Source organism: Corapipo altera, unplaced genomic scaffold (genome assembly GCF_003945725.1).
Source record: "Corapipo altera isolate COAL_440 unplaced genomic scaffold, ASM394572v1 218, whole genome shotgun sequence".
Classification (NCBI taxonomy): domain Eukaryota; kingdom Metazoa; phylum Chordata; class Aves; order Passeriformes; family Pipridae; genus Corapipo; species Corapipo altera.
The window spans coordinates 23,056-44,411 of NW_020885072.1; the positions used below are offsets into that span (position 1 = coordinate 23,056).

The 21,356-nt window shown below is 55.8% G+C and overlaps 1 protein-coding gene across 5 annotated transcripts in view; it reads right to left on the reverse strand.

Moving 5' to 3' along the window:
• MYRF (myelin regulatory factor) overlaps positions 1-21,356 on the reverse strand; it is a 38,838-nt gene that overhangs the window by 10,831 nt on the left and 6,651 nt on the right. For all 5 annotated transcript variants that reach the window (XM_027669196.1, XM_027669198.1, XM_027669197.1 and 2 more), the window contains exons 2-13: positions 16,609-16,696; positions 15,455-15,775; positions 13,294-13,355; positions 10,294-10,609; positions 9,457-9,629; positions 9,154-9,277; positions 3,868-4,063; positions 3,208-3,284; positions 2,590-2,700; positions 2,255-2,345; positions 933-1,133; positions 59-167 (exon numbers count right to left, since the gene is read on the reverse strand). In XM_027669196.1, coding sequence (XP_027524997.1) covers positions 59-167; positions 933-1,133; positions 2,255-2,345; positions 2,590-2,700; positions 3,208-3,284; positions 3,868-4,063; positions 9,154-9,277; positions 9,457-9,629; positions 10,294-10,609; positions 13,294-13,355; positions 15,455-15,775; positions 16,609-16,696 — 1,869 coding nt within the window. The remainder of the gene's footprint in view (positions 1-58; positions 168-932; positions 1,134-2,254; positions 2,346-2,589; positions 2,701-3,207; positions 3,285-3,867; positions 4,064-9,153; positions 9,278-9,456; positions 9,630-10,293; positions 10,610-13,293; positions 13,356-15,454; positions 15,776-16,608; positions 16,697-21,356) is intronic.

Sequence of the window (21,356 nt, forward strand, 5' to 3'; positions counted from 1 at the left end):
CAGAGGCGTATTCCCATGGGATATACCTGTCTCAGAGGTGTATTCCCGTGGGATATACCTGTCTCAGAGGTGTTGTCCATCCCCACCGTGGCCGCAAACTCCGGTTTGTAGTTGTAGTGCACCAGTCGCATCTGGGAGATCCGCTTCAGCTGCTCCGTGGTGTCCACCTGGGAAAAAAAACCAGGCACAGGGAACTCCTAAAGGGACTGTTGCTTCTTAAATCCCCACGAGTACAAGCAGGAAAACCCACTGTGGCTCATGGGAATTCCTGTGGGAGACTGGAACCTTGCTCGGAGCAGCCGCTGGGACAAACAGCACCAGCACTGGGGTTAATCTCAAGTTCTGGTCTCCAGACATATTCTTGGGATAGGGAAGCCGGGAAGAGAGAGAGTCTCATTGCAGAAACAGACACAGAGTGGAGGCAGTTCCCGAAAATATGTGGGGTGAACATATCCAGCTTTTCTGGACAGGCAAATCCAGCTGACAGGAACTCAGAGCAGAGCCCTCTGGCAAGGTCCAGGATGGTGCCTGCCATAGTCACCTGTTTCCATGTATTTTCCAACTGCTTTCCACCTTTTTTCCGACTGTTTTCTGACTGTGTTTGCCAGTTCTGTCTAACACTGGAAGAGTCAATATTCCCTAGGATGTGGTGGACAGGCTGTGTCCAGGACAGAGATAATTCTAAGGCACTTCCCATCTGACCAACAGTCACCTGATCCCGGAATATCCTGAGCTGCATGGGGCCCATAGGGATCACTGAGTCCAACTCCTGTAGGCCTAGAGCTGGACTCCCACAGGAGCTCAGGTTATCCATAAGGATTCTATGGAAACCAGCATTTTCACAGAAATAGAAATTTCCATTTCATATGGAAACCAGCACTGCGGTGCCCCTTCACACCCCCCCCCCCCCCCCCCTTTTTCCAAGGTCTCCCCTCCTGGATGTCCTCCTTCACCCGGACATCTGAGGGGTGCATCAGGGAGCCCATGACCTTCACGTTGCCATGGACCACCAGGGCCTCATCCGGGCGGTCGGTGTTGATGCCGACGCGGCCGTGGTGGAACACGGTGTCCGGGAGCTGCGCCCGCTGCCACAGCACGTCACTGTCACTCTCAAACTGGCCCGGGTTGGAAGCCTGCGGGAAAACGGGAAAGCGGGGGCTGAAAAAGCAGGGAAAGGACCACTGGGAAGCAGAGATCTTAGGGATGTTCGCCTGAGAAGCGGGAGGGGATTTCTGGGACGAGCTGTCCGTGAGATCCCAGTGCTCCCTCCAGCCCGCAGCACATGGAATTGCCAGCCCCACAGGAGGGACAGCAGGGAATGGGATAGGCGGGAGGACAGAGCCAGGAGAGGACAAGGAGGGTCATGGAGGTGCCACACAGAGCTTTGCACAGAACAAGGTGGAGTGGCAGGGCAGGGATCCACCGGGAATGGATCTGGGAATGGATCCCAGCCCATCCTGGCAGCCTCGGCATTCACCTGCTGGCCCAGCCTCCCCTTGCAGGAACCAAGGCTATTCCTGCTCCTCTCCCCTCCCTAAAGGAATATCTTTGCTTCCTAGAGCTGTTGTCCCAGAGCTGCTCCAGGACAGCAGGTGACCAAGTGACGTGGATGATGCTCCTGCCTCCCAAATCCTGCGGGGTTCTGTGACCCACCTGCAGGTTGTGCTGGGCTGCCTGCAACTCCCTGCTGGGAATCCTGGAAGTTACATAACCCATCATGGACTTCTTGTCTGCAGATCCTGAGGCCCCTGTTTAGGTTTTATTCCCTGCCTTCACGTCTTGGAGCTGAGTGCTCCAGCAAAACCCCGGGAAAGCCTGGGAATTGTACCTGTTCTTGCCCCTCCTTCCTTAGGACATGCAAGGGGTGGGAAGGCACCCAGTTTTCCTGCACCTGGAACGCTTGTCCCTGCTGCAGAGTCCCAGCTGCACTCTTCCCTAATTCCCAACAGTCCCAACTGGACACTGCTCAAACCTTGGAATCTGCAACAGGTTCCCTGAGGAACTAGATGTGGAAAGGCTGGAGCCAGAACCCAGGTGTGGACTGGGAATGCTACAAACAATGCAGGGGGAGTTTGGAGAAGGGGGGAGAAGTGGGAAACCGAGGCTGGAAAAGCCCTCTGAACTCATCAAGTCCAACCATCCCACATTCACCACCAAAGCACCACCCCAAGTGCCACATCCCCAGGTGTTTGGAAGGTGGGAGATGGTCCAGCCAAGGACCGTGGGGCACCGGAGGGAGGGGACAGGGATTTACCCGGACGATGATCCGCTCGGAAATGTGGGCGGCCAGCGTGTAGTTCTGGTTCTGGGCGTGTGCCTGCAGGGCCACCACCAGCATGAAGTACCTGGGAAGGGAGAAAAGTCAGGGAAGCATTCTGGGAAGTGCTGGATCTCCATCCCCTTTGGAACACCGTGGTGGGCTCAGAACATCCCCTCCCCCTGTGCTCCTCCCAGAGAGGGGAGACCCTTCTCGTGCCCAAGGATGGCCAATCCAGGCCTTGTCCCCCATGTCCTCCTCCCTCTGGACACACTTCCCGGGCCAGGAGGAGGCAGATCCACGGGAGGCTCGGGATATTCCGGAGCCCTCACCTCTGGTCCGGGTTGGGTTTGCCCTTTTTCCGCATGTTGTTGGCCGTGGTCTCGCTGAAGTGCAGCCGCCCCACGGTGACCTTGGTGACCTGCTCCGGGGGCAGGTTGACCCTGGAAGGGAAGGGAAACAGAGGAGTGAGTGAGGATGCTGCCTATCTGGGAATGCTGCCTAGTATTTCCTGCTCCTCTGCCTAAGGACATGCAAAAAGCGGGAAGGTACCCAGTTTTCCTACACCTTGCAGAGCTCTAGTTCCCAACATTCCCTCATTCTGCTGGATCATTCCCAGTAGTCTACTGAACACTGGCCCAGCCTTGGGATCTGCAACAGGTTCCCACATGCCCTGAGGGTGCTCTGAGGAACCAGGTGTGGAAAGGCCGGAGCCAGCACCTGGAGGGGAGGGTTTTTTGGGAATGGCCATCTCCCGGCCTGCTCCAGCACAGCTGGGCTGTGAACTGGACACAGAGCTGGGAATGTGAAGAGAGGAAATCAAGGGAGAACTGGAGAGTGTGGCAACCACCCAGTGGAATGCGAGACTCTAACTCTGCCCCTTTCCCCACCTTCTGGTGCTGTTATTCCCTGGAAACACGGGATGCTGGTTCCCACAGGGACACACTCACGTGACGGGGTTGAAGGGCCGTTTGCTGCGATCCGACTGCGACTGCTCGATGTTGATGGATTGGTTCAAGGCCTCGAGCTGGAGACAAGGATTTGGGAATGTGACACAGGGCACAGAGACCTTCCCATTCCCACCTCCTCCTTCCTAGCTCTCTGCCCACCTTCCCATGACTTGGTACAACCCAGAGTGTGGGCACTGCCCAAACATGGGAATCGCCCATGGGGGGAAAATCGAGGGTGGAAGGATCTTCCCAAAGTTTCCATATACCTCTGGAATCAAAGGTGAGAGAGAGTCAGCCCTGAAACACCCAGGTAGTGACTCAGCCCATCTTAGGACTTGTATTCCAATGGTTCAGAGGATGTTTGGATTGGATATCAGGGAAAACTCCTTCATGGAAAGGGCGGTCATTGGAACAGGATCAGGTGGTGGAGTCCCCATTCCTGGAGCCATTTAAAATCCATATGGATGTGGTGCCTGGGGACATGGTTTGGGGTGGCCTTGGCAGTGCTGGGGGAATAGTTGGACTCAAGATCCTAAAGGGCTTTTCCAGCCTCAGTGATTCCATGGTTCCACACATTCCTCTACAACGCAGCACGTGAGGCTGCATTCCAAGCCCCCCCTTTCCCGGCTCCATTCCCCCTCACCCTCAGCTCCCGCTCACCTTCACTCCGTGCAGCTTCAGGTAGAAGCATTCCAAGGGTTTCAGGCCCTCAGGGGTCTTCACATACTTGGGGTCTCCCAGCATTCCAATGTACACCGTGACCTGGAAGTGGTTCTTCTTCTGGCACACGAAGGCATCGTCCCCCACAGAGAAGTTGAATCCCTTGTCGGCGTCCACGCGGTACGTGAGCATCGGGCTGGGAAAAGGGAGCAGCAGTGAGGCCAGGAGGGGATCCAAAGGTTTCCCAGGGAAATTTGTGGATATCCCATCCCTGGAAGTGTTCCCAGCTGGGTTAGACAGGGCTTGGAGCAACCTGGGCCGTGGATCGGATGATCCATAAGGTCCCTTCCAACCCAAACCTTCCTACGGTTCTTCCACTGGGAAGGAATATGGAGATGCCAAGCTCCACAGCCTTCCCAAAGCCTGGAGAATCCCTTTAATGCTGGGAGAAGCAGCTCAGGCTGACCTGGGGGTGTCCCACATCCCGTGGCATTCCCAGTGTCTCCTGTGCCAGCCCTGCTACCAGGATGTGCCTGTGTCCCAAATTCCTGTGGAAACCACCACCACCACCTGCTCCAGTGGCTGCGGAAAAGCTTCCGGCTCCCAGATCCAGAGAGGGAGGAGGAGGAGGGGTCCTGGCTGCTCCATGGACACACACCAGCTGGAAAGGTTTAATCTACATCTCCTTAATGGGTTGGTTTCCATGGGAATGAGGGAAATATGTGGCCTTTTCCTCACCATCCAAAAATCCCAGACCTGGGCTGGTGGGCCCTCGGAAGGGGGGGAAGGAGCTGCCTCTCATCCCGCAGAACAGCCACATCCCATTGTTTTGAATTAAAGAATTAGGGATGAGGTAAAGGGGGAGCTCAGCCCAGCCTTGGATATGGGACTTAAAAATTAAAGAGCACTTTTCCCTAAAAAACAAATCACTCCCGACTTCTACCTCCAGATTCTGCCCAGAGCAACGGGAGGGGAGGCGGACAGACTGACAGTGAGGAATGTGGCAGACTCTGGGAAGCAGAAAATAGGGATTCTGCCCTGGTATTCCTTCCTTTTTTCTAGAATAAAGCCACTGTCCCCCCCAGAACACCTGAGAGGATAATGTGGATGAGACCTGAGGGTGATTCCAGGCTGCCAGGAGCAATCCTGGGATGGCCATGAGTAACTGCTCCCTCCTTACCCCAGGGACCTGGGAATGCCGTGCTTTGCTCCAGACACAAAGCAGACGGTGGGAGCAGAGCTCTGCCTTAGCCCAGAGGCACGAAAGGAATTCCTTGACCTCCTCCCAGACTCTCCATCTGGATATTCCTCACTGGAGCCTGAGCACCCTCTGCTCATCCCACTCCTGGCTGATTTCCTGGCTCCTGAATTCACTGCTATTCCCACTGGTTTTTAACAGGCAAAGCCAAGGAGAGGAAGGGTCTGTCCCAACTTCCAAGCTATGGATGCTTCCCAAACTTCCAAACTGATGGCTGCCAAACATGTGCTGACAGAGGGGAGACAAGAGGGCTCCTCCTCCTCTCTGCCTCCTGGAAATTCCTGGTCTTCCACAATCCCCTTCCAGAGGCTCCTATTCACTGACTTTCCCGTTTTCCCAATGGCTGTGGCTGGTGCATCCCCCAAATCCCTGTGCTGGGACTGATGGGAGGGAAGATGCTGCTTTCCAGAGGGATCTCCATCCCTTCTGGCTGAGTCGAGCAGCTGCTCCCAGGGCAAGGTATTCCCGGCTCTCCAGATGGGGATGGGGCGGTAAGAGAAGGAAAAGCAGGAGACCTCAAGGGAGAAGCAGTTCCTGGGATTAGGGATGACACCAGCCACTGACAAATCCATGTCCTGGGAGCAGTCAAAGTATTTTCCAGGGAGAGCACATGGGCCAGAGGGCAAAGTGTCAGGAATAAAAGGTCTGGGGTCAAATGGATTGCTTTATCCCAAACATTCCCAGTGGCAGAGGCGGATTAAGGTGGGACAGAAGGGCAGGATCACGGGAGAGGAGGTTTCTCCTGATCCGAGTGAGGGGTCACAAACTCCCCCCAGGGAATTGTACTGGGATCTTGGCCAGGAGCAGGATGCTCACATTCCTTAATTTGTTCCTCCCAGGCACAAAAATCCCTAATTTCTCTCCTTTCTTCCCAATTCCCCAAGATCTCAACTAAAACAGAATATCGGGAGACCCCTAATTCAAGGATCACTCACTAATTCCACGTATTCCCTGATTTCCTTCACTTCCAGGATACAAACACCGGGATGGAGGAACCACTGTCATCTCTCCCACACAATCCCACCTGTGCACCCACCTCATGTGATCCCTCCAACTTCCTGGGATACATCCATGACCCATCACCCTGTGCCACCTATCCCAAAACACATCCAGCAGGTCTGGACCACATCCCACGGGTCTCCATTCCCTCCCTGAGATCCAGGATCCAGCAAGGCCAAGTTTGGAGCTGTTTATCCAGATACTTCTCTCCCAAGCAAGGGGTGGAAGCCCAAAAAGCTTGGGATTAGCTGCCTGTGTGGGAGCCCCACGGAAAGCACCAGTTTGAACAGCACGTTCTCGGTCTCCCAGTTGGGAATTCCAAGGCCCTGGGCCTCAGCATGTAGGTGTTTCCATGGAGGGGTGAACTATTCCCAGCTGCCTTCCCTCAAGCTGTAACAAACCCGGGAGAGGGAGGAGGGAGCCGGAATTTATCAGAGCCCGCTGTCAGGGAGATGAATGACTCCTTCTCCCGGGAGTAAATTAGGGAATTGCCCAGTTCCAGGCCTCCTTGACACTGCAGCTCATCCCTGGGAAGGTTCAGCAAATCCAAACCCACAAAAATCAGCGCAAAGGGCCAAAAAAAATTATATATTGTCCATCAAATTAATCCAGGGATTTGCAGCTCCTTCAAGATTCCTTGGCAAAGCCTGAGACACGGAATGGAACTAATCCCTTATCCCATCCCCCTGTGGAACCTCACTTTTTGTGTGCAAAAGAACATGGAATTACATTTAACTGTATGTGTTGCCCCTGGAATCGCTCCTGAAAATCTGGTAAAAACCTGGATAGTTTCCCACGTCCTTCACCTCCTTCCTGAACTCTTTCCTTGGGATCAAGAAGAGGAAAAGTCAGATAATTCAGATGATTCACATTCCTGGGCTAAGAAAAGCACCTGGATCCCAGGGAACTCAAACAGCACATGGAGACTGGGGAATAACTTCCAGGAGAAACTAGAGCAGGAACAGCTGATCCTGGCTTTATGATCTCCAAGGAAAACTAAATTGTGGGAATAATAGAGATCTTCCTACTGCTGAGGACACCCAAAAGGAGAAAGGAAGGAGACAATTCCTACCTGCTAAATGTGGATTAACCAACCTAAAAAATCCCATTACAGGAGGAAGGGAAGAAGAAATTTTTGGTGTTTCTTGTGGAGTATTTCGGAAAAGGGCTGTTCCAGGAGAATAAGGGACATTCCGTGTAAAAAGAGACATAGATCCAGCTCTCCTGGAGCCACCTGGCTCGTCATGGAGAAGGAAAACTGGACCTAAAACTGAATCGATCAACCTTTACCCCTTAATTCTGCTCCAATCCGGCGCCACAACAAAGCCCACGTGGCTCCCTCAAATTCCATGGAGTGACTCCAAAGGAATTTATTCCTTACACAACGGGATGATGGCCCTCAAAGCCCCAGGACGGGGTTTGCTCTGGCTTTCGCCCTAAATCCCAAAAGCAGGGTTTAGGGGAGCGATCCCAAGATCCAAAGAGCAGGGCTGGGGTTGCAGCAGTTTTCCAGCAACTTCCCCGTGCCCAGGAAACATCGTGGAATTTGTCTCTGTCTATCCACCTGTGTGCAAGCAGAATTTCTGGAACTGGGATAGCAACACCTTGGAAACGGTCTGGGACAACTGGGACATGTTTGAGATGGGAAATGGATGGATGGGATGGGAGATGGAAGCAGTGAGAGGGTAAAGAGCAGCTGGAAGAACAAAGGATAAGAGCTGACAGGTGCAGATGCAGCTCAGAGGAGGTGGGAGAGGAATTCCTGCACATGGAAGCAGGATTTGGGGGATGTGGTGAGGGCAGGATCAGCAGGAGATGCTCAGCTTCCCACATCCCACCATCCACAGGGTGGAGAGCATGGATAGGGCTCCAGGAAGGCTTTGGAGCTGCTCAGAAGTTCCCAGGAGCAGCTGATATCCCACCTAAAGCTGGGAGACACTTCCTCTAGGGAAACCAGAAGGAACCGTCTTCCCAAATTTCCCCTCTCCTGTAGGGGGTGGGGAAAGAGCCACAGGGTCCAACAGAGAATTCCATGCCCTGCCACCACCATGAAAGCCGGGAGAAGGGCTGGATGAGCAGGAGACATGTGAGGGAAAGCTGGGATTTGCACTCTGCCCCCACCCCGGGATCCTTGGCTGCCATTCCCAGCACCGTCCAGGCACGCTGGGATCGCAGCCGGGGGTTATCCACAGGCACCGGAGCATTCCCTCCTCCCGGTCCCCACAGGAGCCCAGCAGCCCCTGGCTGGGCAGGAAGAGGAGGAGGGGGAACTGGGAGGGAACTGGGAGGGAACGGGGTGGGGGGATCTGTGCGGGGAGAGGTTCCTGGAAGCCATCCTGGCATTGCCAGCGTTCGGTCACCTCCCAGGAATGCAGGGAGGATCCGCACTGGTTTCTCCTCAGCTCTCCTCCTTTCCAGTGCTTGTCCACGTGCTGCCTCCACCCTCCTCTCCCTCAGTTCCCAGCCCACCTTCCCACCCCTCTCTGCTCTACAGCCACCTTGGTGATCCCGGCCTTCCTTTTCCAGCCTCTCTGCCACTTCCCAGCTTTCCACAGCCCCTTCCCGCTCCTTTTCCTCCTTCCTTTTCCCACCAACCCCTCCCACTCCTCCAGCTCCTTTCCACGCCGTGCTGAAGTGGCTCTGAATTCTCTCCAGCCATCCATGCTATGTGTTGGCTCGGAATTCCCAATCCTAAATTTGAAATCCTGGAAAGCCTGGGAAGGGGGGAAAGGCGCTGCTGGTCCAAACCATGCAGGATTTGCCAATAAAACCTTCCAAGATCTGAGTGGTGGCTGAAATCCCTTCTGCTATTCCTGAATCATCCATAAAAAGTGCAGAGGAGCAACTTTCCCAATAGGAAAGGTACAGAGGGGGGGAAGTATCTCCCCACAGCACAGCTGAGAGAACAAGGACAAATCCAGAGAGATCCTTATCCCATATTGTGACTATGATATTCCCAACCCCAGTGGCTCACCACAGACACATGGAATACGAATCCCTCTTTTTCCAGAGGCAGACGGATTACTCACAGCTCCTTGTAGTTGGCATCATAGAGAGTTGCCCACTTGTTCTGCTGGTGTGGCTGCCACTTGATGGACTGGAAGTTGGGATCCAGGTAGGATCCGTTCAGACTGTCGTTATCCTGGATCAGCCCTATGGGGAGGGGGTAAAATTCCTTAAAATCCCTACTTTAATCACTGGAATGAATGTCCAGCAGGGTGGAAGCCCAAAGGAGCGACTGGCACCGCCTGAAGTTTCCCTCCTGACTGCCAGGTCAGCAGATTCAGGACTGGAATTCCAGCGGGACGAAGAGGAGTGGGATCAGAGGGTACCTGGTGAGAGAGCACCCGGCTGGTGCCAGGGAGGAGTCTGGACTCGGTCGGGATTGAGTGGCACCGATCCCATTCCCGGCTCCTGCTTGATCATCCCGTTGAGCATCTGGGCATTGAGGGTGTTGGGGGGGGACTCGGAGTGTTTCCGCTTCTTGGCGGGATGCACCGGGAGCCTGCGGAGACACACGGGAAAGGCTGAGCTGGGAAGCTCCACAGCCCGTCACTGGCACAGGCAGGATCCTACACGGAACCCAAAAACATTCCCACAGCACTGTCCCACCTTCTCCCACACTGCCAAGCTCTGGGCCACATCCGGAATTCCACAGAATCCCAGAACGGTTTGGGTTGGAAGGGACCTTAAGGATCATCCAGTTCCAACCCCTTTCCAAGGGCAGGGACACCTTCCATAGACTGGGTTGCTCCAGCCTGGCCTTGGACACTTCCAGGGATGAGGCAGCCACAGCTTCCCTGGGAAATCCATCCCAAGGCCTCACCGCCCTCACAGGGAAGATCTTCTTCCCAATATCCCCTCTAAACCAGCACATGGAATCCCGGAATGGTTTGGGTTGGAAGGGACCTTAAAGCTCATCCAGTTCCAACCCCTTTCCAAGGGCAGGGACTCCTTCCACAGATTTCCTCTTGTTTATTCCCACCACCCAATTCCCAACTACACCCCACACTTCGAACACTGCACCCACCTCCCACTCCCATTCCCTCATCCCCACATTCCCACCATCCAGTTCCCAGCTACACCCCACACTTCGGACACTGCACACACCTCCCGCTCCCATTCCCCCTTGTCCCCACTCCCACATTCCCAGCAGCCCCAGGCCTTACTCTGCTCCGTGCTGCTGGAGGAGCTGGTGCAGCATCTGGGATTGCTGGGCGTGGTGGAGCTCGGCCGGCGCCATTCCCGGCCCGATCCCATACGGAGGCATCAGGGGCTCGGCCTTCAGGAACATGTCCCGCTGGAGGCCGGGAAAGTGGGAACTGTGCTGCGGCTGGAGGGGGTGAGGGGGTGGGGGAGGCGGGGGGGGACCCTGGAGGTGGGGGGGCGGAGGGGGAGGGGGAGGAGGAGGAGGGTGCTCCAGGCGGGAAGGGGGAGTCATGTGGCACATGTTTTCGGGAGTCATGGTCCGGAGGAGGTGAGGATCTGCAAAGAGAGGAGGAGTCACAGTTAGGGGTGTCCTGATCCCAGATCCAGCAGTGACCCAGTTCTCTTGGATCTCCAGCTCGGAGGGGACTTGGAGTGGCCTGTTCCAGTGGGAGGTGTCCCTGCCCACAGCAGGGGCTGGAACTGGATGATCCTTAAGAACCCTCTCAACCCAAGCCATTCCAGGATCGGATGATTCCGTGACAAAGACACAAACATTCCTGAGATGTGCTAAATCTCCCGTGGGTGCTCTGCAGTGAAAGCACATCCCCAGGAATTCCCTTAGGAATTGCCAGGTAGCTTTTGTGTTAGCTTTGGACTTCCCTTCCCAGAGAAAACCCACCAAGAACAGTATTCCCGTGGGAAGTGCGAGAAGCAAGGAAACACAGCAGGGGGTAACTCCAAAATCTGTTCCTGGGAATGCAGAGCTGGAGAAAAAGCACCTCAACTTTGCATAATAAAGCCAAGGCCATGTTGGATGGGGCCTGGAGCAACCTGGACCAGTGGAAGGTGTCCCTTCCCACGGCAGGGGCTGGAATGGGATGAGCTTTAAGGCCCCTTCCCACCCAAACTGTTTCAGGATTCTCTGATGCCGTGGGGACAACAAGAGAGAGAAGAGACAGGAATGACCTGAACCTGCCCAGGGAGGAGCTCTGGGAAGGGACTCGAAATATTTCCATTTAAGCCAGGAGGAGACCTTGATCCCTAAATTTAAATAAATAAAAAGGGACATTCAAATGTGATCCCACATTTCTCCTCCCTCTGTATGGGATTGGATACCAAAGCCATGCTGTGGTTAGGGTGGATTTGACTATTTCAACATCAAGACAAAGGTTTGGATGTGGAGGGACGTGCAAATCCATGTCCCTTCCTGCACTGCTCCAGCTCCTCATCACCTCAGTATTCCCATTCCACTCCCTGCCATGGGCAGGGACACCTCCCACTAGCCCAGGCTGCTCCAAACCCCATCCAAACTGGCCTTGGACACTTCCAGGGATGGAGCAGCCACAGCTTCCCGAGGAAATCCATTCCAGTGCCTCACCACCCTCGTAGGGAAGAATTTCTTCCCAGTATTCCATTTATCCCTGCCCTCTGTCAGTGGGAAGCCATTCACCCTTGTCCTGGCACTCCGAAGTCCCTCTCCAGCCTCCATCCCCCTTTTTCCTCACCAGGACAAAGCTCATCTGTGTTCCCAGCCTTTCCCTGACGGATGCATCAACCTGCACCTTTGGGTGTCCCCACAGGACAGTAAGATCCCAGCAGGAATGTGGGACTGACCCCTGGGACACAAGGAAACCGAGGGCTGGGAAGGGACAGCGACTTTCCAGGTGTTTAAAGCGCAAGACAGAGTTTCTGCACACTCCAGTGTGGACAAACTGATGGAAAACACATCCAGGGAGTGACAAAGCCAGGTACAGCTCTGGGAATGCAGAGAAGGACCTGCGGGATCATTCCAGGCTGCTTCCCTAAGCAGGAGCACCAGACTCTGGACTTTGGCCTCGGGACACCCAGGCAGGGACTAACGAGGCCAAAGCGCCCGACCAGGAATCGGGAAACTCCTCCCATTGGGAAGTCTGGAAAAGTGAAATGAGGATCCTTCCAGGGATTTCTGTTTCCTGCTGAGAACTCTCACTGCCCTTTTCCAGACCCACAGAGCTAGATTCCTCTTTCCAGGCTCATTCCTGGGCCAGCCTTCCTTCCGGAGCTGCCTTATAGACAGGTCAGGCTTGGAAAGTGATGCACTCCCAAATCCAGGGTAAAACCATCTCTGGGAATTCGATCCTTCCCTCAGGAAGCTTTGTGGGCACCCTCCGGAGCCTCCTCTCCTTCCCAGACAGAGCTGCCAGCTCTCCCCATGGGGAGCAACCTGGCCTCTTTGTTATATTTAAGGAAGGGCCAGGAGGAATTCCAGGGATTTTTTTTAGCAAGATAAACAGAACTCTTGACCTCTTCCATCAAAAAAAAAAAAAAACCAGGAGCAGGCACTGTTCCCGGTGGGGACTGGGCTGGAGCCTGGGGAAGAGGGTGCTGCTCCGAGGGGGAAGGGAGACCAGGACAACCCGGGCAACCTTCCCTCCTTCCTTCCCAAGGAGTTCTTTCCATGGAAGAAAAGTGAAGGTCACCAGAGGGACCAAACAACTCTCGGTGGCTTTCCCTGAAAATGACCCTGGAGGGGATCCCAGCTTCCGGAGGAGGAGACCCTCGGGATGAGCTGGAGGGGAGGGAAGGGCTGGGAAGGAACTTACTGGCGAACGGCGGGTCCATGTCTCCCTCCCGGAGCCCGGCTCCATGTCAGGGCCGCATTCCCACTCCTTTTTCCCGAGGCACGGGGCGAGACGAGGAGGGTGAGGGCAGGATCCACATCCCACCCTGCCCACGGAGCAGCCACACCGCCGAGATACCCCGGATCCCTGGAATCCCACCTTGCCTTGTCTCCCGCTCCCTCTCCCGCTCCCTCTCCCACTTTTCCAGAGGCCGGGAGCGGAACAATGGGCGAAAGCCGAGGGATATTTACTAACTGATAATCTCCCCACGTAGAGCAGCCGCCTGTTTTCTCCCGGCTGATAAAGATTCCAGAGCCAACCACTTTCACGGAATAAAGAGGGGGGGAGGATGTCGGATTTGGGGTTTGGATTATGAGTTTTTCCCTTCCCTCCCCCTCCTCCCTGCTTTTCAGCACTCACCGTTCACCTGCTGAGGGGAATAGGCTTCGGATCCGGAATCCGGGGGAGAGTCCGGCAAAGTGCTGTGGAGCAACGGGAAAAGAGAAGGGAAAGTCATTCCCAGCACAACCATCAGGTCCAGCTGGATCAAAGCACCCTCCAAGATCCTGTTGGGAATCCCAAATAACCCTGGGATTGCCATCAGCGCCACTGCTCCCCCAGTGCTTCCCTGGATTTCGGGAGCAGGGACGTTTTGTTGAGCTGGCAATGAGAATTCCAGATAAAAGAAGTCACACGGAAATTTATCTGCTTCCCAGGGAAAGGTGTGCTTCCCCATGGGAATGCCAGTGGCCAGGTGGGGTGCATGGAGCGTTCTTCCCATCCCTGGAAGTGTTCAAATCCAGGCTGAATAGGGCTTGGAGCAACCTGAAAGGTTTCCCAGGCCACGGCAGGGGTTGGAACTGGCTGGTGTTTAAGGTCCCTTCCCAGCCAAACAATTCCATGATCCCATGAAATGGGAGGCTCGGGGGGACCTGGGAAGCCCACAGGGTGGATTTTGCTTCCTGGACCAGAGGAGCCCAAGACCCATGAATTGGATTCTTCATGGGAAGTGGTAAAAGCAGCGGCTGGAGAGGGATGAGGAGGGGTCATCCCAAAAAAGCCCCTGATCATACTTCCCTTGTCCTCCAACTTCCCTTGGAGCACCTTTCCATCAGTCCCTTCCTATGCCTGGCTGGAGTATTTTTTCCCAGCCCTTTTCAGGCTCTTTGCCACACTGACTGTGAGTTCATCCCATATTCCCTAAAGATTTATCAGGATTTGTGCCTCAGCAAGCCAAATTTTGGCCAATAACAAAAGGGAACAGCACAATTCAGGGAATCCTGGAGGTTGGAAAAGGTGGACTGCATAATTCCCACAGGGAACTCAGGATATTCCACAGTTCTCCACTGGAAAAAGCCTTACAGAGCAGGGAAGAGTCATTGTGGAATGCTGCAGGAATGCTGCCATCCGGACCCAGTTCAGCTGCATCCAGAGGTTTTTCTCCTCTGACAGGAAGATATGAGCCTCACTCATGACATTCTGGAGAATTCCAAGTGCATCCAGAAGAAAGGGACATGACAAGGCTTTTGGTTCCCCCCACGCTCCACATATCCCAAGGGAAAACTCCCTGGCCTGGGAGTAAAATAAAGGCGGAGTATTTTAGTTTGCTGGAAGGTCTTTCCAAGTTCATCCGTAGGCTGAGTGTGCTGGAGGTTCCCAAATTTGGGAATCCCCAGGCTGTGCTTGATGGCAACACTAGAGGGCACAAGGCAGAGGGAGAAGAGCCAGTCCTGGGGCCATCCCGGCCTCCCTGTCCCTCACATCCATTTTTTCCATGGCAGAAGGCTCAAGGATTGGCTGTTCGTGGCCACCACCACCTCAGGATCCAGGCTGGAGCTCCTCCGGGAGTGACTATTCCCTTCCTGCTCATGGATACTCTGCTGCACGCCTGGATTTCACCTGTCCAGCCTCAGATCATCTTCCACTTCCCTGTTCCTGGTGGGAGCGGGAAGAGACCAGGCACATCCTGCTCTCCCGGGGTTGTTCCCTTCCATCCCAGGGAGCAGGAACCATATCTTTTCTCCTCTTGGGAATAACCACCCAGTTGAATCCATCAGCAATCCTGAAACCTGCCCATCCTCTTCCTCTTCTCCAGGTCTGCATCCCGAGCTTGTCCAAAGACATCCAGCTCAGATCCATCTTCTGCATCCCTGGAATGGAGCATCTCCCACGTCAGGCCACCAGAAGAACGTGTCCCTGCCCAGTGTGGTGAGCTATCCACTGGGATAGTCATGGGAATATCCTGGAGGTTCCATTTCATCCCAGAGACCGAATTTTGTCCTGTTCAAGTTCACTCCGAGCCTCTTCCTCCTTAAAAAATCCTACAGCGTTCTCCCACTTCCCACCTGGAGATGCCCACCACAGGTATCCCGGTCTCCCAGAGCTCTACGACAACACAGGGGATATTCCCAAAACGCTTTTGGGAAGTTCCAGGGCTTCCATTTATCCCAAACCACCTTTCCACGAGGCAAGAACTCGGCACGGAGCGACGCTGCCACCGGACACGGCCCCGTGAGCCCTCCGGGTGCCACCAGCCCGGAGCGGCAGCAATCCCGTATCCCAGCACGGCATTCCCGCTTACCCAGGTGCATAGGGAGCCTTGGGCTCCGTTTTGATGGGAGGGCCCCCGCTGCTCAGGCAGTGCCCGCCCAGGAAGCCCTTGGGCACCACCAGCCCGTTGTTGTTGTTGCAGTTGAGGTGAGCTCCGTAGGCGGATCCGCAGGGATTGGCCAGCAGAGCACCATGCCGGATCGGGAGCTGGCTGCTGCCGGGGGGAAGGTGGAGGGGGGCGCTGGAAGAGGGATTGGGAGCGCTGCTGATGGAGCTGGAGGGAGTGATGCTGGCGGAGCTGGAGGGCTGGGAGTGCGCGTAGCCGGATGGAGCGGGAATGTCAGGGAAGCAGCTGAGGGAGAGAACGGGAAAACCTCAGCCAAGGTCACTTCGTGCCTGTCCCTCCCCTCCCAAAATGTGGGATCAGAGTCGTTCAGGTGCTCTGGGATACCTGGGAAACAGCGAAACAACCAGCACTGTGGTGGCACCATGAGCAAATGGGGCGCGTCAGCGGGACTGAAGGAAGAGGCCAAAATCCACCTGGGAAGCTTTAAAATTCCCAGGACGCCAGCACCAAGGAATGTGAAGCCAGCGGGATCTGCCCACCATGCTCCAGCTTTCAGGGAAGCTGTGCCAAAAATCCCACGCCCACCCTGCTCACAGGTGCTCTCCAGGTCTGCTCCCCTCTCTCTCCCAGAGCTGGAATATACAGGGAGACCCTTCCCTTCTCCACACTCCTGTTGTGCCAGGGTTTCAGCTGGAGCTCCCAGGGCCTGTTTTCCCATTTTTAAGGAAAAATCTTTATGGTTCCCTCAGGAGACGAAAGAGAGGGAACAACAGAGACCGGGAAAACTCAAAGGTAAAATACCAGGACGAGACAGGAAGAAGAGCTGGGAATGGCAATGGAGCCAAGAGCAATCCAGGAGGACTTTGGGGTGGGGCTGCACAGTGATTCCTACGTGATTCCTCAAATTTCTGGGCTGGAAATTGCTCCACAGGTTTCCCAGAGAAGCTGTGGATGCCCCAGCCCTGGCAGTCGGACAGGACTTGGAGCAATCTGGGCTAGTGGGAGGTGTCCCCAAGCTTCAAGGTCCTTTCCTGCCCAAACCATTCCAGAATTTCAAGCCTCTCCATAGAAGACCCCAGGGAACACCATTCCCGCTGCGGAGCAAGGGAAGCACTTACATCTCCGGAGAGTCCTCCTTGCTGATGTATTCCTCCAGGATGCTGGTGTCGATGTTGGATGGCTCCAGAGCTCCATTAATGTCGTGGCCTGCCAGGGAAGAGGAGGTGGAAGAATGAGCTGGAGAGGGACATGGAAAGGCTTTGGAAACACCACCGGACCTTTGCAGAGCCAAAGAACTGATCTGAGAATCGTGGAATCATGGAATGGGGTGGGTGGGAAGGAGCTGAAAGCCCAGTTCCACCCCCCTGCCCCGGGCAGGGATGATCCGTATCAGCAGATCCTTGAGGGCTGTCTGTCCATGCCCATCCCAGGGTAAAACCCCATCCCGGGAGATGGGATACGTGGGACAGGCCAGGCTGGTGACACAGACACATGGTGGGACTCCACGAGCCTCGTGGATCCCTTCCTGCTCAGACACCCTCTGATTCCCTGGGGACTCTGCCTCAGCTCTGCAGAACACGCTGGAATTTCTCCACCACAGCTCTGGAGCAGCTCCCGACCTTCCTCCCGCTCCTCCCGTGGTGGATTTCCCTCTCTTTTCTCCGGAGGGCTCCTGCTCCCCTCCCTGCCCTGTTCTGGGGAAGCTGGGCAGGGTTTTGTTGACAGCAAGTCCTTCCTTTATCTGTCTCTCCCGAGTGGGAGTCCGGAGCCCGCCGGGGCCGGAGCCAGCCCACGGTGCCAAAGGCACTGCCAAGGAACCGGGAAAGAAGGTCCAGCTCCCTCCAGGGCAGATAAGGAAGTCGGTGAAAGACCATCCTGGAAGACCCCACGTGAAAGCCCCACGTCCAGCCCTGTCCCAAAAGACCCCCTGGCTCAGGGGAAAGGTCACGGGCTGATCCCAAACCTCCATCCCACCCCCATCCAATCGCAGCTCTCCCTCTGCAAATCCCTTTCATACCAAGACAAGCAAATCGGCAGGAATAAATCCAGCTAGGAATTCTGCCAAGCGGACAGGGTGTGGAGAGGGATCTCTGCCTTACAAACCTTGGCTAGAGGGGAAAAAAAACCTGGATAACTGCTGTTTTTCAGGACACCTCCATGGCAGAGCCCGGGGATTTGGGGGACAGGGTGGAGATGCTCTTCCGTGTGAACAAGGGCATCCATCTGGAGCAGGGAATGTGATGCTGCTTCCAGGTGGGCATTGAGGTGAGGATGGAGCAGGCAGAGCCTTTGGGATTCCCAGCTATGCCAGCACCTCCAACATGGAATTGCAGACCCCAGGTGTATTCCTCCTCCCCTGAAGTTTCTGGGATGTGGAAGCACCTCACCAGAATGGATCTACCTCTTCAAGCTCCCACTGGATCCCATAACATTCCCAAAACCCTCCTGCCAGGGATGAGAGCTCCAGGAGGGTGGGAACCAGGACTTGTCCAGAAAGGGTGGGAAGTCCTCCATAAACAGCGGGATACTGGGCTTCCCAATTTTCTGAAGGTGGGGAGGCCCTGGAACGGGTTTCCCAGGGAAGCTGTGGCTGCCCCATCCCTGGAGGTGTTCCAGGCCAGGTTGGAGGGGGCTTGGAGCAACCTGGGCTAGTGGAAGGTGTCCCCACCTGTGGAATGACAGCTTTAAGGTCCCGTCCAAGTGAAACCATTCCAGGATTCCTTCACTTCCTTAAAGTCACCTTGAGGAGCCCTGAGGAGGGTGAGATAAGCCCGGTGACGTGAGAGGTGTGTCAGGGGTGGAGCCGGGACGTGGCTTCCCACCAAAAACCAAGGACCTTCCTCTGCTTGGGAACGCTGGGATTTGCACCAAAAAACCGGGATATGGAGCAGGTGTCGCTGGCAAAGCCACCCAAGGAATGTCCCAGCGGCCGGAGCCTCCGCACGGCCAGGCTCTTACCAAAAGCCAGCTTAGGTGATTAATTCAAATACTTCTCCGTGGAGTCACGAGCTCCCAATGACATTCCCTCCCCCTCCCCAGCGGGGATTAGGAGGAAGCCACCGAGGAGGGAAGCTCAGCGCTCGGCACAGGACAGGCTCCCATTCTTACCCCGCCTGGAAGAGCCCAGGGACACTCTGGGCTCGTCCATCCCAAACCTGTTCCCGGCACTGTCACCCCACTGCCCCACCACGGCACTGCTCCCACCGCTCTGCTTTCCAACCCTTTCCTTGGAAAAGAGCCGAGGTGGTCCCAAAAAAAAGCCTGAAGAACAAGAAGTTAAACCCCGAGCACCCTCCTCGTGAGCGGGTGAGGCCCCCGGACGTGTGAGAATGTCAGGAATCCCAATGTTTGGACTGGTTTTCTCTGCCTTCCCCAAACCTCCAAACGTGCTCCACATCCCAGTGGAGGTGCTTCCCGCTCCTCCCTGTCCCTGCTCCTGCTGCCTTGTCCCTCCTGGGGACATCCAGCTCCATGACTGGCTCCTTGTCCCATTTTTAGGTGCTCCTAGAGGTGAGCACAGGGCTTGGAAAGAGTTAACGGAGCCTGCTTTCCGTGAATCCTCCTATTTACAGCTCCGAGAGGTTTAACCCAGAATTTTCCTGGAGTGATAGGCCGAGAAGTTTATGGAATTTCTATTTATAACAGTTCCTCCCCCCCCCTCCCCAGTTCTTGCTCTGTTGCCTGTCTTCAAATCAGCCCTAATCCTGCCTGGGTCACCTGGGGGTGGGAGGGAGGGAGGGAGCTGGAGCACTCCATGCCGGGATCCGCTAACACGATCCAGATGTGGGAACCTGGAGATGACGCCGAGGTCAATGGCTCCAGAGGGGCTGGGGAACATCAAGGATGGGGGGACACCGGGGAGGAGGAGGAGGAGAGGCTGTGCCAAGCCCAGAGTGGAGCCACGTATCAGAGGGTGGATTTTCCCCCTGGATTTCAGGCGAAACTGAGGCAGGGGACACTCTGGGAAGCAATAAAATATCCGGCGGGTGCAGGCTGGAACAGGAGACCCCAGGAGCTGGTTCCATGGAGCATTCCCTCTCCAGAGTACAGCGGGATAGGTGGATGAGCGGAACACACCACAAGGCCCCCTGGGAATTCCCTGGGATGGCACAGCAGTGCCAGTGCCGCATCCCTGTGTCCCGGCACGAGGGGTTGGTTGTGCAACCTCGGCCCGGGCTGCAGCATCGGCACATTCCCGGGGCCCCCACACCCCCTTCTGCTCCTTCCCATGTTTATCCTTCGGCCCGGGGGGATTGGCTGCTGGCCTGGACGCGAGCAGGAGGAATCCGGGCCACGGCGACCTATCCAAACACCGCCTAAGCCCGGGGAGCCGCGGGGCCAGCGCTCCGCTTCGGAGCTCCTTCCCTACCCTTCCCCGCTCCAGCCGGGAACAGCATCCAGCTGGGAACAGCATCCCTCCCGAGAGAGAGCTGGCAGGGGGCAGGGACACGAACAGCATCCCTCCCCGAGAGAGAGCTGGCAGGGGGCAGGGACACGCCGCTTCCAGAAGGGACAGCGGGACCATGTCCCGGCTGCCCCACGGACCCAAGCCCGGGCCGCCCGCAGGGGTGGAACATCCCGACCCCGCAGCCCCTGCCTCTCGCTGGATGCCAGCCTGGAATTCCTCCTTAATTAACGCTCTTTATTACCTGACTAGAACGATAACCAGCCCCCGAATGGGATCCTGTAACCGGAGCGGGACACGGAGCCGGCGGCTCCCCCAGAGACCACCCTGGAGCAAAGTCCCGGCTTTGTCCCAGGCACTTCCAGGGGCTCCCGGGCCCCTTCCCTGAACCACAGCCCCTCCTCACCCCACTACTGGTATCCTTCCTCCCACCCAGGAATGTCTGTTGGGATCTGCAAGGGCTGGAGCAGGGAAAACTATGTGGGATCTTCCAGGATTGTCACTTGATCTCATTCCTAAATCCCATCCATTGGATTAGGACACCCTTCCTTACACATCCCAACGCAGCCTGTGCCCTTCCCATCGCAAAAGGTTCAGCCACCACCTGTGTCCCATCCTGGGGACATTCCCTTGCCAGCACATTCCCAAGGACAGCCCTGCCCTTCCAAAGCAACGGGGCAGCTCATCCATCCCCGTTCATGCCAGAGCAGAACCCCCAAAGTCCAAATTCCCCACCAAAACCACAGGCAAGGATGAGCTCTGGGAGCTTGGTGAGCTCTCAGCCAGTATTCCTGCTCCCAGTTCTAATCCCACTGCAGTCCTAGAGGAACTATCCCGTGCCAGGCAGGGCAGGATGCAAGGACAGGGATACAGGACAGGTGGGATTTGAGCCAACCCCCCAGATTTAGGGAGTAAAGAGCATTACAGGGTGTCCAGGAAGACCCTGGAGCAGCAACCTGGATAACAGAGGCAAAACACTCGGAATAATGAACCATCCTGGTGGGAGGAACAACCAAACCAGACCTGCCCATGGCCCTGGATGATCCTTTCTGACCCAAACCCTTCCAGGATTCCACAATTCCCAGCCTGCAGCCCAGTGTCCAGAGGCAGCACCACCCACAGCATCTCCCCATCCCATGGAAAGCTCCCTCTGCTCTCACAGGATCCCAGTTCCTTAGCTTACATCCACAGATTATGTCTGACAAAAGCACCTTTGGATAACCTGGGAAAAACACCACACTCAGGGAGAAGGAGATCATTCCCTCTCTCCATCCCCACCTCCCAAGAGGCCAAGGAGTGTGGGAGAGACACCCCAGGGCAGGAGAGGTGTGAGGAGTCAGGGGAAATCACCCCGCTGTGCCACGGGAACGTTTCTGAGGCAGCTCCATCCCAAACTTCCCTGAGTGCTAAAAGCACCTCCACAGCCCTCCTGGAATTTCCCCATCTCCCACGTCCCCGTTA